This window comes from Filicampus tigris, chromosome 7 (assembly GCF_054856515.1).
Source record: "Filicampus tigris isolate MCC_2025a chromosome 7, RoL_Ftig_1.0, whole genome shotgun sequence".
NCBI lineage: Eukaryota > Metazoa > Chordata > Actinopteri > Syngnathiformes > Syngnathidae > Filicampus > Filicampus tigris.
In genome coordinates this window covers 11,330,637-11,345,352 of record NC_141223.1, presented here as the reverse complement: position 1 = coordinate 11,345,352, position 14,716 = coordinate 11,330,637, and the positions used below count along the sequence as shown (strand labels likewise).

The following is a 14,716-nucleotide window of genomic DNA, read 5'->3' as shown; positions in this document are numbered from 1 at the left end:
CTACACATTGTCCTTTTAAAGTAGAAGTCAACTCAAAAATGTTTTTATCAAGAATATGTTCTATGCGGGCCCACTAGTTGAAACAAGGCATTCTGATTAATATTGCGTTTGTGGAATATGAGTGAAGTAGCAAAATCTAGCCATCTCAGCGGGCGGCCATTTTGTCACTTCTGTCGACTGAGACCGTCATCACAGTTGCTCAGGGCACAGACAATGACCAATAATGGCTCAGCTTCAGAAAACAGGTGAGTTGCGATTGGTTGTTACCTGAGCCCTGAACAACTGTGATGTAATTTTCAGTCGACAGGAGTGACGAAATGGCTGCCCCGGGTGATAGCTAAAAAAGGGTGAATTAACTCTTATTCCACAAACGCAATATTTATCAGAATGCCAAATAACAAAGACAAACAGACAAAAGGCGTTGTTTAATCCCTGTAGTGCCATTATATTAAACTAACGTAACTACTAACTTGAATACGTTTAATAACTTTCGGGTTATTCCAAAAACAGATGTAGAGAAACAAAACAAACAAACAAACGAAAAAAAGTAAATACAATGTTTATTTTTATATATTTCTCTTGTCTTTTAATATTCATGGTGTTGGAATGCTGGAGGAAGCCTGAGCACCCACAATTCAAATCCAAAGCACAAGATGGGGTGGATCGATAGATAGATATAGATCGATCATCTGATGGGGTAAGCAGATTTGGTATAGCTTCATAAAGTTTTTGTAACCTTTCCATATGAAAAAATTGTTAACTTGTAAAAGGTCGAAAAGAGACGTATGTATGATATGGGTTGTGACAAAACTAAGAAGCTCCAATGCCAGAACAAAAAAAAAAAACATGGCGACACCAGTGGACAAATGCATGTACTCTGCAGTTAATTATGCGCTTTATCCGCATATTTACATTACAAAAATAACATCACTCAACGCCATGATGCCATCTGTACCAATGACCCCAAACACATCTAGAAAAAAACACTGGTGTACATTTATGTAGTTCATAGTTGTATTCATATTCTTCTATTATGTTCAATTAGCCTTGCCAGACAAGTTGAATTCTGCTGAGCATAATAAAAATGTATAAAATCTAACAATCTAAAATAGCAGCTTACAATAAAGAGACAATTGAAAGGCCAAGGCTATTTTGACAGACTTTATTTGGCCTACATCAAAAGGTTAACACAGGCTAATACTTTATATACGTTTATATTTAACTATATTTTGCTATAAAGAGACTTTTGACATGAACCTTTATTTTGAAAACTAAAAGCTGCCAATAGATACTTCCGCTCATCGAGGTCCCTGGTGTACTGTGTTAATGGAGGTTAACACACCACTGTAAGTACCAGTACATGCACACGGTGCATTTTTTTTCCTCCAAAACACAATATGTAAGTCGTTTATTTTTAAGGTTAATATTGTCAGAGGAGTTTGAAATAATATTGAACTGTTTGGGGAATCATAGTTTGTGGTTTACTGTTACTAAAGGCAACATTTTTAATTACTATCACCATTACCATCAATTACTCACAGCTTTCCACTATTCATGACAGGGTCCCTATCCAAAGCAAAAATACACTGGGCAGAAACTAATTGCTCAACTTAAACAAGTAAATTGTTATTCTTCTGAACGGCGTCTGAAGGACGCCATGCAGGTTAGGTTGCCTGTGATGAAGATGATGCTACACAACCCAAGTCAGAATAGTCATGCACTCCATTTTACCTCTATACTTAATGATGGACTTAATCAACAATCAATCAACACATATACAAGCAACAGTAATTTAATTTGTATTGCAATTCACAAACCTTAATGGAAAAAAACGACTTCACTAACGGATGGTGCATGTGTGCAGTGCAAAGAGCTTGTGTTTAGCAGATTTAAACTTCAGAACAAGAAACCCCTCATTTTCACATGCACAGCAAAAGCATACAGAAACAGAAAAAAATAAATCAAAATGTTCAATTCACAAATCCAGTGTGCAGTGGCAAGACTATTTTGCAGAACTTTACGCAAAAAAAAAAAGATTGAACGTTATGATTTTTTTAATAACAAGCCTAGTCTCTCATCAAGATGAAACACAGGAATTACAACTCAAAAATACATTATGAGCCAAAATCTTCTAGAACTTCATGAGTACATTTTTAGAGCATACGTTCAAGTCTGCTTAAAAATGTGCACTTTTCAAATAATTGAATTCTTAAGTCTTCATTTGTTGCACCGCTAACCAAGAAAAGTCACTGACCATTATTAGGTGGCTGCCCTGCATCCTTACATGATGCAGTTTTGAGTGACACATAAGTATTGCAATTGTATCTGATGAATGGTTATCTTCTGGCGAGACAGGCCATACAGTAGTATCAGATAAAAGTATCCATTTTGGCCAAACTTCATATTTTTACCATTCGATCACCCCGGCCGGGTAAATTTCAGCATTCTAATGGTCATTCTTGAGCATTTCCAGCTAAGTTATCAATTCATCAGATAACTAAAAAATTGGTCAATGCATCATTTTGTGCTTAACTGAAATTCACATTTAGAAGGCCTGCAAATAAGTCTGTGCAACATTAGATTGACTGTATGACAGCTTCAGAGAAACCTTAAAAATGTATAAATGCGCAATGCTGCAGGTATGAGGTTATATCACCTTTTTACATTCATTCTTAAAACCAATCCCTGAAGCATGACTCTGTTGTTCTAGATGGTATCCAACTGCAATTTCCAATAAATCAGAACAATTCCATAAATTGTTAGCATAACAGGGGCTCACACAACAGCATTTTGAGGTGTTTGCTTGCTGAGATTTTGGATTTTCTTCATATTGTTCAGCAGGCTCTATTTAGGGATGTGAAGGCTAAACTGGCAGTACCGGTAATTAAGTTAGGTAATGTGATTACCGGTAGTCTAGTTGAACTACAGGACCGCATCTTCATTGGCCAACTGGTTGTGTAACTACCTGGTCAGTTGCTGTTAAATCCACATGCCATATGAAAAGAAATACTTAACATGATTCCCATAATCACCAGCTTTTGCCACTCTAGAGTGACTGGTTGTTGAAGTTTTGCAATAAATATCTATAAACAATTGTGTTCATAAAATTTGCCCGTGTAGCCTTTTGCGTAACTTAAAATCAGTTTGAATCAAAAGTAAATACTGAGCAGATAACAGTAGCAACAATATTTACAAAACCAGCTGTTTGAGTTTCTTAAAAATGGTTTCGAATTACTGAACACAAGTACTATTTTTTTTTGCTTAGAGCTGTTAAATGTGCACATTTCTTAATGTCAACACGAAATAAATTTGAAAATAAAACAATGTAAAGGTTTCAGAGTGAGAATATGATAAAAGTACATTTGGGCACATTAAAGCTTTTAGCCCTGTCATCTGTTTCTACAATCTATGGTGTGGTTGCAGTCAGATTTTGTGAAATTGTGACCAAATTGAAGTCCTCTCAGTCTGGAGCTCATCTCTAGTTGCAACCGGTTCCTGTCAAGCTACTCATGCAAAACAGAGATTTCTTTGGCTCGTCTCAGTCTGGACAGGATGTGTTTCTTAGGGAACTTAAGAGTGGTGCACCCAAATTGACTGACCCCTCCTGTGTCTCCGGGCAGTTTCTCACGTCTCTGCACCCAGCTGCGCCAGCCAGGCTTCCAACAGTACACACTGTCATAGAACCGTGAGCCGTTCTCTCCGCCCAAAACATAAATCCTCCGTTTCCACCTGGCCACACCCCCGGCCGCAATCCTCCGCGGCAAGCCGGGGAAAACCACAGGGCTCGGTGCTCTGTCGCTGCCCCCGCCTGCGCCTGCGCGCTGCTCTGCAGAGACCGTCACCCCTCCTCCGGTCATCTCTCGCTCCACACCAAACGCCCTGCCCTCCCTGAAAAACAGCACACGGCCGGTGGCGTCTAATGTCTCCAGATTGGTGTAATTTCCATCTAAGAACTTGGTGGTGTCCCTGATGTATCCGCCGATGGCACAGACTCCTCCTCGCACTGCTACACCTCCAGCAAGGCAGGTGGCGCCAGAGTCCAGAGCCACTCGAGTCCAGCAGTCTGTCAGGGTGTGATAAATAAGTACACCTGAGTGGACCACGGCCCGGTTCTGTTCAAGTGTGGTTCCGCCTAAAAGGTAGAGTCGTCCCCGCAGAGCCGCGCAGGCGAAGGCACGCAGGGGGAGGGGTAAGCGAGGACCCGGTGCCCACTGAAGTGTAGCCAGCTCCAGGGTCTCACTGGAGTCCAAAAGTGCCGAGCGATTGCTTCCCCCCAATGCGTAGAGCGACTCGCCGCAGCCCAGCAGGCCCAACATACACCGAGGTAGGCCCATCGAGGGCCGTTCTGTCCAGCGGTCCAGCACAGCGTCGTATTCGTGCACAGCCGAAGACACCGAGCCGCTCCCCAGAATCCCTCCCGCTACAAACAGCCTCTCGCCCACGGCCGCGCAGCCGGGACTTACCAGCGAGCACAACGCTGCCAGCTTCTCCCACTTCCCCGTCCGTGGGTCGAAGCAGTCCACCGAGTAGTCCCGTGAAAGTAATCGCTCATCTTCCCTCGGTGTCAGGTCCACACACACAATTTTTTTCTCAAACATCCCTTCCCTTGGACGCAGGGGCCGTCCAAGGCCCTCACCAACTGCGGCGGGGCCCAACTCCTGGCTCAGTCTTCGACTCTCCTCCTGCGACAGCAGTCCCGGACGCAGGTGGTGAAGCAGCACTGGCATGTGGGCGTAGCGATCCAACGGTTGGTGCTCAGCCCAGCGCCTGGCTGCATCGTACACCTCCGCCTCAGAGTCTACACCCAAGCGGTCCGAACTCAGGAGGCTACCGAGGGTGCCGTGATCAAGGAGGAGGAAGTCTTTATGGCGGGACACGCGCGGGAAGTGCTGGGCCACCAGCCGGAGGGAGGCACGGAGCAACAGCTGGTCGTGGTGAGATCGAGCTAGAGAATACATCCCTAGGCAGTTGTCCACCGACAGGTGCTCAAATAGAAACCTGGAGGGAATATATTCAGAAGAGAAAAATAAGCTTTCATCAAATGTGTGATATTGTGGGCTTGTGCAATGCAGTAGTTAAATTCAATAGTTTGGTGATGGTGCATTTCAAGGTGGAAATGTCAAGGGATAGCCACTCCAGTCATCTCTGCGGTGAGCCAGCTGATATGTTCATCGAGTCAACTCAGCTCAGCTTGCGAACCTCACATGATCAAACTCACAAAACAGGTGAGCCGTGATTGGTCATTACCTGAGCAACTGTGATGTCATTTTCAGTCGACTGCAAGTCAAAATGGTCGCCCGCTGAGATGGCTAAAAACAGGTGGATTTTACTGCTCAACTCATATTCCGCTAACGCAATTGCAATCAGAATGCCATGTTTAGACTATTGAAGGCGCAGAGAATTTTTTTTTTGGGGGGGGGGCTGACTTCCACTTTAAATCAGTTCTGGTGCTTTGATAGCTTCAGCAACACTTGGATAACTGGAACAATTATAAAGGTAATAATTCATGTATGGTAACTTGACGTCATTCCAGCAGAAAGCGAGTACGTTTTTAAGAGTTCGATACTGTCATTGTTACCGCTGTGTTAGCCTAGCGCCCGCAAGTAAGCACGCCATCGTAACCGACATGGAAAGACTGTAGATATAAGAATGAAGAAAAGGAACAGACTGTTGGGAAAATGACAAAGTCACTTGCCAAGGAGAAGCCGAGCATTCCTAAACTTATCTCTGTAGGGCAACAGCAAAAAGTTATTTGCAGCAAATATCCGTTACTTTTAATTTTTGAGTGCAATTCATGATTTGTTGGTTTTGTTGTTTGAACTCAGAAATTTTGTGTGCAACTGAGCATAGTTACTTTTGCGCACTGATATAGTATGTACCTATGTTTGAATTTGAAAAACATCACATTTTACTTCTCCAACTCTAAAGGGTTCAGTCAATACAGGCATGAAACATTCAGAGTTCAGTACCTCTAACAAGGACTGACAAAGTTAAACCACAGATATGACTTCACCTGGAGCACAGGTCTTGTAGAGGCATGACCTGAAGGCGATTGGCGGCCACAAATAGATCCTCAGCGGTTTCCAGAGACAGCCCTGCCTCTCCGGTGTACACAAACTGGATGACGGTCTCCATGACAGATGGTGTCACTTCCTCCAGGCGGATTTCGGTGAGGCGAGACTCCACCAGAGGACTAGTGAACATGGCCCTGAAGTACGGGCTTACAGCTGCTAGAAGCACCCTGAACAGGCCAAAGAGGAAAGATATGTGTACATATGAAAAGCCTTTTAAAACAACCTCTAATTACACAGAGCTGCAATTACAGCATACGAGTACCATACACGTGCACATTAAATTGCTTTCAGCTAGAATCGGGGTAAAACCCTAAACAGGTTGGCAATCAATTGTAGGCTTATGTATATTCCATATAAAAGTACAACTTGGGCTTGGAGTTAATTGTTTTGGCCCTTTCTTGGAAGTATGTTATTCATAATAGCCTCGTTATTTAAGTGTATATGTGAGTAAATTACATCCATTGACTCGTGGGGGAGTTGTAGAAAGTGGCAGGTGTACCTGTGACACAGGAACTTCCTTCCCTCGACAAGCAGGGTCACATCACACAGCTGCTGAGCGTCCAGGAGCTGCTTCAGCCCTGAGGATGCATGAAGAGAAACACAGAGAGATGTAAGAACCACGCTGAGCAGACGAGAAGGGAGGTCATGGGAAGAAAGGCTTTAAACTGACTCGTCTGCAAGTCATGTCCTTGAAGGGTACCCCCTCTTTGTTTGAGCCTGCCTCACCGAGAGTGACGTAGTCTCCCAGCGGAGTGGTGCTGTCATCGGGGAAGTCTTCCTCCTCTGAGTCACTGTCTGAGAGAGGCTCCCCTCCTCCTCCGTCCCCATCCTGCCATGGCTGGGGGCGCCATGTGACTGTGCCCCCACGCACAGCATTCATCTGAAGTGCAGAACAAACAAGCCCAGCATGTATTGTTTGATCGTTGGGCAAGCAGAAGTCCATGATAGCTTAAGAGTAGGCCAACTTAATATTAAAAGTGTGGGGGCCTAGCTATCAAATAAGAGAGCAACCCTGTATTTATTTACATGGCAAGCTGTTTTCATGTCAACACTACCTTTGCTCGTCTTCTCGTTTCCACTGTGAAGGCTGGTTGAGTCTTACTTAAACAGAAATGTGTAAGCCAGGTTGTTGAGTGTTTGTTTGCACCCGAACACCCACTTTACTGTCATAGACAGTACTACGCTGCTCCGGGCTAAGCCGATAGCTTTCGTCCGGCCTGCGGTGAAGACGCATCGGTTACACGCTGCTCATCCAGCCAAACGCACATCACCAACGGACATACAAAAATTAGCGCACACAGGAACAATTCTCCTCCTTTCCATAATCCGTCCCGTCGTGATACTCATCTGTGGCACCGAGGCCCGACTCAATGATGATGAGCGCAAAGAGGTAGTTTTCGGACCAAGAAATATCAACTGAGGTTTGGTCCCGCCGGCCGCACTTGTCACGAAAGACCGGATCACCGTAGCGCTTAGTTTCCGCTCACCTGATTGGCTGACCTTTGGCTCGTGACAATATCTCAGCTTTTCGTCTACCGCTGTTATAATGTTAACAGTCCTGCTCCCAGCCTTTCAGTATGCTAAAAAAAGAAAAGAAAAAAAAATACATCGATCAAGTATACACGCTATAATTACATAGCGTTTGTACAAATAAATTGCCAAGGAACAGTTGATGTTTTATCTATTACTGCTTCCGGAGTCGTGCTGCCTTTTGTACAGCTTCTGTGTAGTTGCAAACAGTATTCTTGCGTTTTCATAAGAGTGGGCAGTTTACTACGAATTGCTTTTATATTCTTACAACGAATTATTATGTCATAACCCTTATCACGTATGATTTTATATAGCCTGTTTTAGTATAATATCTTCCACACACTAAAGCGTGGTTTATCAGCGCCCATCAAGTGTTTATAGAAATTCCTATAACCATGAATGCACCAGCCGTCATACATCCAACATGGCGGCACTCATGGTCGCCTTTTCCTCTTCTAGAAGCTTTTCAAAGTGTGTATTGACGCCGGTAGTGCGACATTTCTCAACACTGAAGTTGCGTTTTATGATCCCCCGTCTCTTTTCTCATCGGAGCAGCTTGTATGAGCATGTTTGTGAAGGATATAGTGACAAGCCGCATCTGGACATGAGAGCAGTGTGTGAGCAGACAGATAAAGTCATAGCTAATGTAGAGAGCAGGAAGGGCGAGCTGCGCGGGCAAGATGTCAAGGAAATTGTAAGTCGCACGAAAAAGTCACATCTTGGTATTTTCTCCGTTCCGTTTTTTTTTCTAGAATTGTTGCCGTGCGTGTATGTTTCTTTCAGGTGTGTGTGTGGCAGCAGCTCCAGGCAGTGCGAGGGGAAATCTCTAAGCTGGAAGAGCAGAAGAAGCATATTAGTGGGACGGTCAAAGCTTTAGTGGTCAGTAAAGTAAAAACAAACAAACAAAAATCAAGTGATGGTGAGATGAATCCTGAGGCGTCAAACTAATTGAGCCAACTAGTTCAAGAAAGGGTTCAATTCGCGTAGTAGCTTCTTGTGCACGCAAACTACCAGGCAGTTGTATTTTAACCACATCATCGCTGATACTTGGATTTTTTTTCTGTTCTGACTGCTGGGAATGATTCTGAATTCCAAAAAAAAGTATGACCAAATAATTTCTCTACACAACGTGTATAGGCCTATACAATATATTTATTCTGTGTGTACGTTTTTCCCAATTGGTAGTATATGATATTGCAGGATGTATAATGTTTTCAAGCAGGTTGAAGACAGTGAAAGTGGTTGTGGAACGAGGTAGAGGACACTGCTTATACTTGTGTAACTTGGACAATAAAACTTGGATAGTACAACAAAAACGGGGAAGCATTTATTAATTTGTATTCAGAAATAATCGGTTCTTAACTTTTCAAACCAATTCATGTTTTATCAAGAATTATTTCCACCCAATCATAACGTTCCTAAAAAAATCTATTAAACATCTTATCTATATGACCACCCCTGACTTGGATACAGGAATATTTTTGCATTTTGAACCTGTATACCGTACATTCACAATCATCTGTTCTTAGGAACAACACAGAAAGGAAGCCCTTGCCAATGTAAGTCAAATGTTGACAATCAATCATTTTTTCAAATATTTAATGGATTAATACCATTTAACATAGCTGTTCATGCGTTCACCACACAGCTTCCAGAGTACAACCAGGCACTGTTGAAAGGTCGAGAAGTCCGGAAGAGACTCAACCATCTCTATCCCAGGGAAACGCAGCTGGATCAGGAACTCTATAGCCGAGCACTCCGCCTGCCCAACACCACACACCCTGATGTTGTGAGAATTCACTGAAAGTCAGATGTGCGCAAGAGCTATATGATTCTCTATGTGTGACGTGATATTGTTGACATTTCAAACCTTTCCTTCTCAGCCCATTGGAGATGAGAGCCAAGCGAAGGTAGTGGAGCTGGTTGGCCAGAAACCTGGTGTGTGTTGTGAGCTGCTCTGAATATTAAATGCACTCTTTTTGTACATGTATGGTATTGTAATTTTTTTTTCTTTCTTGGAGAATTTGACTTCAAGCCCAAAGGCCATGTCGAACTGGGGGAGCAGTTGGGTGGCCTCATCAGGCAGAGGTGATGACTCTTGTTGTGCTTTCTTACCGATCAGATTTCTTTTCCTTGGTTGACCATGTGGGCTGGTAGCAGCAATGACATTTCCATTTTGAATTAATGTGGTTGCAGCTTTTAAATGATTGCCAAGCCATGTGCGTTTACCTGAGTACATATCTTTGCTCTGCTTCAGGCATCTTGCTCATGTCTCAGGTCACAGATCTTACTATCTGAGAGGGGCAGGGGCAAGACTTCAAACTGCGCTCCAAAACTTTGCACTCGACACACTGCAACGCCGTGTAAGCTGCTGAAAGATTAAGATATTGGTAAAACAAATTTATATGGCGTAAACCTATTTATTTATTATATATAATTTTTTTTATTTATTTTTTGCTCTAAAAGGGCTTCATTCCCATGGTTGTACCTGACATGCTGAAGGGTGCTGTGTTTGTAAGTAGAGCATTCTGTTTTTGGTCCGTGTTTTATTTAGACTGCATTAATTGATTACTTTATTTTAAAAAAAATACACGCAGTTTAAGCTAACAGAAACATGACGTGAAAACAATTGCATCATGATAAGAAGCAGGAAATCTGCCTCTAAAATCAAAATGTAATGAAACCCGCACCAAGGTCATTCAGAAGACACACTGTATGTTTTTTTAAAACTAGAAGGTAGTTAAAAGGTTGTCGAATTCATTGTCTTGTCTGCAGGAGGGATGTGGCATGCAGCCCAACGCCCATCGATCTCAGGTCTACTCACTGGACCCGGTTCGTTTCCCAGACCTAAACCTGGCTGGGACCGGAGAAGTCGGAGTGGCAGGTATTCCCTACTGTTTTCTTCTGTACATATTTATTTTTCCCTGAGAAATAACTGACCATTATGGTTGTGTATCAGCAACACTGCATAGATACTCATTCCAGTTTTGGATTTGTTGATGATACTTTTGTAAACATGGTCCTTGGTTCTCAGTTACCAACATAAAGCATTTCAAGGTTACAACTGGCAAACAATGAACTAGTATGCACAGTGGCATAACAATACGTTGTTACATGGCACAATAGACATGCTCGATTATTGCGTTTAATTACTGTTTTTCATTTGACTGGTTGATATTTATGGCGTAGAGGTGTTTTTTCATATAAATTTACTATAATTATGACTTTACATCTTCCTTAGTGTAGGTTGGTGGTATGCACATTTTGACTGACACTGCAAATCAGAGGCCATGGAAAAGTGAAAATCAAGTGATCCAAGTCTGGCCAGCTGGTAAAAAAAAAAAAAAAAAGTTAAGGCTAGCAAGATGTTTTACAAGCTTGTTTGTTTTTTGAAGACTAGATTTTTCATTTTGACTTGGAATGGCAAGTTGAGATAAGGAACTCATTTTGCACATGCTCAATGTTTGATACTTCTCCGCCCAAGGTTATTTCATGGACCACGCAGTTAATTTTAAGGATCTGCCTGTCAGGTATGAAGTGCCCCCTCACTCCCGGTGAAATTATGTTGTTTGAAATATTGGCAGCTGACATGCTTTGCCGCCTCGTCCTTTAGGACCGTATGCAGCAGTACATGTTACAGAGCAGAGACAGACACAGGGAGAGAGACCTGGGGCCTCTATAGAGTTCATCACTTCAATAAGGTTCGTATACACTCAATCGGCTACTACAGTAACCTGTACAATAGAATTACTGTAAATCCGATGCTATGGCTGTGGCGGAAAAAAAATCACACTGTTACAAAAGTACGGTAAGCTTACTTTTGATCAACACTGTCGGTCTTGATTGCTGTGAGACAAGCCTTACCACAAAGCTCACTTAGTTGAGAAAATGTTTATCAGACTTATTAGCAGGACAATTGTTCAACTGATTCAAACTCATACGCATCCAAGTTGATGTCTTTGTTTTTGGGCTTATACTAATGACTTACGTGGATGAAATGGCTTGATACAGTAGATACAGACTTTATTAATCCGGTTATTTAAATCATAGAAGCAGGAACTAAAGTATAACACAGCACTTGTATCATAATTGTTTTTTTTTGGTCTTTTATATTTGTATAAATGAAGGGATACTAGCAAAATAAGAATTTCATTGCTTAATTGCTGCCGTTGTTTTTAGTGTGCATGTTATTTCTTTGTCATAAGTTTAAAATAGTGCTATTTGTGTGTCTAGGTAGAGATGTTTGGAGTGACAGCAAACGAGACAGGGGAGGAGAGTGCTCAGCTCCTAGAGGAGTTTGTCTCCTTGCAAAAAGAGATCTTTTCAGCACTGGAGCTACACTATAGGTCAGAAAAGGCTCACAATAAAATCCTGCATTGTATCGCTGATCACAAGATTTTTTTTTGTCATTGTGAGTGTATTTTTTTTCTAGGGTGTTGGACATGCCAACACAGGAGTTGGGTCCTCCAGCCTACAGAAAGTATGACATTGAAGCCTGGATGCCTGGGAGGAACAGTTATGGCGAGGTATATGAATACCGTTGTACAAGAAAGCAATCACCTTATCTGAAATGAGGTGACTGATGCATTCCTTCTGTATTTCAGATTTCTAGCGGTTCGAACTGTACTGACTACCAGAGCAGACGCCTCAACATCCTGTATGAGAGAGACGATGGCAGTCTGCAGTACGCCCACACAGTAAGACTGCAGAGGCGAATCTCTGGTGTTACGCCTGCTGTTATAGCATACGGCAAACTTGCTTGGTGTTTTAATTTTAGGTGAATGCCACAGCATGCGCCATCCCCAGAACAATCATTGCCATCCTGGAGACTCACCAAACCAAAGTAAGATTCCGGTGTAAAAAAAAGGTTTACGTTTAGGATACTTGCTTCTGAAAATCGATGTATATCAAATGTCCTTTCTCTGCAAAGTTAAATCTTGAGTGGCATCAAATTCCATGTAACCCAGAATTTCCTTTGTAGTCAGAAAGGTATTTACTAAACCAAGTATAATCTGAAAGCCACTTTGCTGAATGCGATAGACTACTGCAATGTATTCTGTTCAAATGTCTTGTCTCCTTTTCAAGCAAGATATGTTAATAGTTGCATTCCAAATTACATATCCTCCATGTTGGCCTTACTGATCAGAATTACATGTACTATATGAGCCATTTCTGTTACTGTATTTTCCGGACTATAAGTCGTGGGTTTTTTCATAGTTTGGCCGGGGGTGCGACTTATGTGTGAAATTATTAACACATTATTACCTGTATATCATTTCACATGTTATTTTAACCCACATAAAGATAAATCCTAAAAGCTATTAAAATGCATGAATAATTTAAATGGCTAAAATCTAATATTGTTTCTTTAATAAGTAATTAAAATAGTATGATAAAAAGACAATTTGACTGTCTATCAATCCATCTATACAACATAGTGTACTGTTCCTTTAAAAGGCGCCGTGCCTGGGAGTGCATGGTCTTGCGTCCTCAGCCAACCACACACACACACACACCCACACGAGAGCGGAGGAGAGAACAAATAATTACGACCGAATACAAAAATACTTTTGGAGACTAGGAAACATTCTACATAGTCGGCGATAAATAAACGAGTTATTTTATCGATCTACGACCGTTTTGGTGAGTTTAAAGTTATCTTACCGTAACTTTCTTGTAATGCTACATATGTGGATGTTAGCTAAATGTTGCCATCGTAGCTCGGTGGAAATGATGTGTACTCGGCGCACAATTTTATTAATTCGATTCATATGGACACATTTATTTGCGTTACGCAACAGACAACTTGGATTCCGAGAGGGGGTGGAAAGGTCTATGTTATAACCAGGGTACATTAATTAGGGTTTGATAAACATATTCTGTAATCTTGTGAAGACATTTAAAATATGGCACACGCGGGAATATGAAATGAAATATGAGGAATATGGAATCCATGGTCAACAACAAAATTTTGCTAAGCAGTTGAACCTGTGTCCCTAATAATATGAGGGTAAAACAGTTTAGATTTATTGTCACATTTTCTATATTTGTGTACCTGCAGGAAGGATCAGTGCTCGTCCCCAGAGCCCTGCAACCATATTTGGGTCTTGAAATCATTGAGAAGCCAAAGTGCACTCCTTTGAAATACATTGGTCCCAACCAGCCCAGCCGCCCAGCCAGGCCTTCTACCACAATTACGTGACGTCACTGTTGGGAATAACGTGTCCCAAAAGTATTGCAGTTAGCGTAACGATCACCTCTTATAATGCAGTATCTCAGTGATGCACATTACCATTCACCAAGACATTGCCCTCTTCAGGACCTATGTATTTTAAATTTACACAACATTCCTTTAACTCAGTCAGCACATCTTGTTCCGCTTTGCTGACCTGTGCTTCTGAGGTTCCACCTTCCTGCATGGTCTGTACAGTCAGACCGGTTATTGGCTGGATTGTCAGTCACCGTTAATGCATCACTGGACAAAATAGCTCAGTGATCTGCAGTAGTTTAATAGAATATACTGTAAATACATAATAAGGTCATCCCCTTAACTGATCATGATGTCACTCTGTATGTTAATCATGTGACAACGAGGATTACTGTACCTTCCAGGACACTAGTTTACACCATCATCATCATGCTTTTCAAGTGTGTTTTTATTGCCCTCATATTTTTTAGGGATTATACAGTGCAGCCAAGAGAACTCCTATGAAATGAGAATGGATTTGGAAATAAATTGATATAATTTCATGGAACAAATATTTGTGTAGGTTGTAAATTTAGGTCAATGTTATTGTGTAGGCCATCAGGGAACGGCCCACCAGCCACCACCGACTAAATCTTGGTTCGATTACGGTGTTCATCAGCAACATGCTGTAATACATCACAAACGTATTGGGTGAGCGCACGAATGAGCGTCGCTGTTTGCCTGTAGGGGGCATCAGAGCTCAACACAACATGTAACTGGCATTGTACTGCATTTCATCCTCACTGCAATAAACAACATGAGTAAAATGTATACAATGGTATCATTTGATTGCAATTTTGAAATTTAATTTTGATTGTTTGACATATAAGAACATTAACGGTGAATATTCCGATACAGTCAATTC

At 41.9% G+C, this 14,716-nt stretch overlaps 2 protein-coding genes across 7 annotated transcripts; one reads left to right on the top strand and one right to left on the bottom strand.

Moving 5' to 3' along the window:
• Positions 1–1,776: 1,776 nt before the first annotated feature.
• On the bottom strand, positions 1,777–7,551 carry LOC147144779 (kelch-like protein 12). Of its 3 annotated transcripts, XM_086035059.1 has the most exons (6): positions 7,358–7,551; positions 7,130–7,291; positions 6,801–6,954; positions 6,574–6,652; positions 6,014–6,241; positions 1,777–4,998 (listed from the first exon to the last, which is right to left on the bottom strand). In XM_086035059.1, the coding sequence occupies exons 3-6, from the start codon at positions 6,952–6,954 to the stop codon at positions 3,504–3,506; spliced, it is 1,956 nt and encodes a 651-aa protein (XP_085891185.1). In that variant the 5' UTR covers positions 7,130–7,291; positions 7,358–7,551; the 3' UTR covers positions 1,777–3,503. The 3 variants fall into 3 exon arrangements, with proteins under 3 accessions (XP_085891185.1, XP_085891184.1, XP_085891186.1); XM_086035058.1 differs by having other exon boundaries at positions 7,130–7,551; XM_086035060.1 differs by lacking the exons at positions 7,130–7,291; positions 7,358–7,551 and having other exon boundaries at positions 6,745–6,865.
• Positions 5,254–14,697, top strand: sars2 (seryl-tRNA synthetase 2, mitochondrial). Of its 4 annotated transcripts, none has more exons than XM_086035064.1 (17): positions 5,376–5,496; positions 8,160–8,298; positions 8,388–8,483; positions 9,134–9,163; positions 9,253–9,393; positions 9,488–9,542; positions 9,626–9,692; positions 9,862–9,967; positions 10,071–10,118; positions 10,380–10,488; positions 11,089–11,134; positions 11,218–11,305; positions 11,838–11,950; positions 12,037–12,130; positions 12,209–12,301; positions 12,382–12,447; positions 13,666–14,697. In XM_086035064.1, the coding sequence occupies exons 2-17, from the start codon at positions 8,209–8,211 to the stop codon at positions 13,804–13,806; spliced, it is 1,383 nt and encodes a 460-aa protein (XP_085891190.1). In that variant the 5' UTR covers positions 5,376–5,496; positions 8,160–8,208; the 3' UTR covers positions 13,807–14,697. The 4 variants fall into 4 exon arrangements, with proteins under 4 accessions (XP_085891191.1, XP_085891190.1, XP_085891188.1 ...); XM_086035062.1 differs by lacking the exon at positions 5,376–5,496 and adding an exon at positions 7,930–8,075; XM_086035061.1 differs by lacking the exon at positions 5,376–5,496 and having other exon boundaries at positions 7,994–8,298.
• Positions 14,698–14,716: the final 19 nt, after the last annotated feature.

Bases quoted from the DNA above. Each gene is read 5' to 3' on its own strand.
- sars2 (XM_086035061.1), top strand. From the start codon at position 8,029: ATGGCGGCACTCATGGTCGCCTTTTCCTCTTCTAGAAGCTTTTCAAAG. The intron at 11,135-11,217 runs GTATGAAGTGCC...CTCGTCCTTTAG, and splicing joins TTTAAGGATCTGCCTGTCAG to GACCGTATGCAGCAGTACAT. The intron at 12,302-12,381 runs GTAAGACTGCAG...TTTTAATTTTAG, and splicing joins GTCTGCAGTACGCCCACACA to GTGAATGCCACAGCATGCGC.
- LOC147144779 (XM_086035058.1), bottom strand. From the start codon at position 6,954: ATGAATGCTGTGCGTGGGGGCACAGTCACATGGCGCCCCCAGCCATGG. The intron at 6,242-6,573 runs GTACACCTGCCA...TGGCCTGTTCAG, and splicing joins AGGAAGTTCCTGTGTCACAG to GGTGCTTCTAGCAGCTGTAA. The intron at 4,999-6,013 runs GTGAAGTCATAT...TATTCCCTCCAG, and splicing joins CTACAAGACCTGTGCTCCAG to GTTTCTATTTGAGCACCTGT.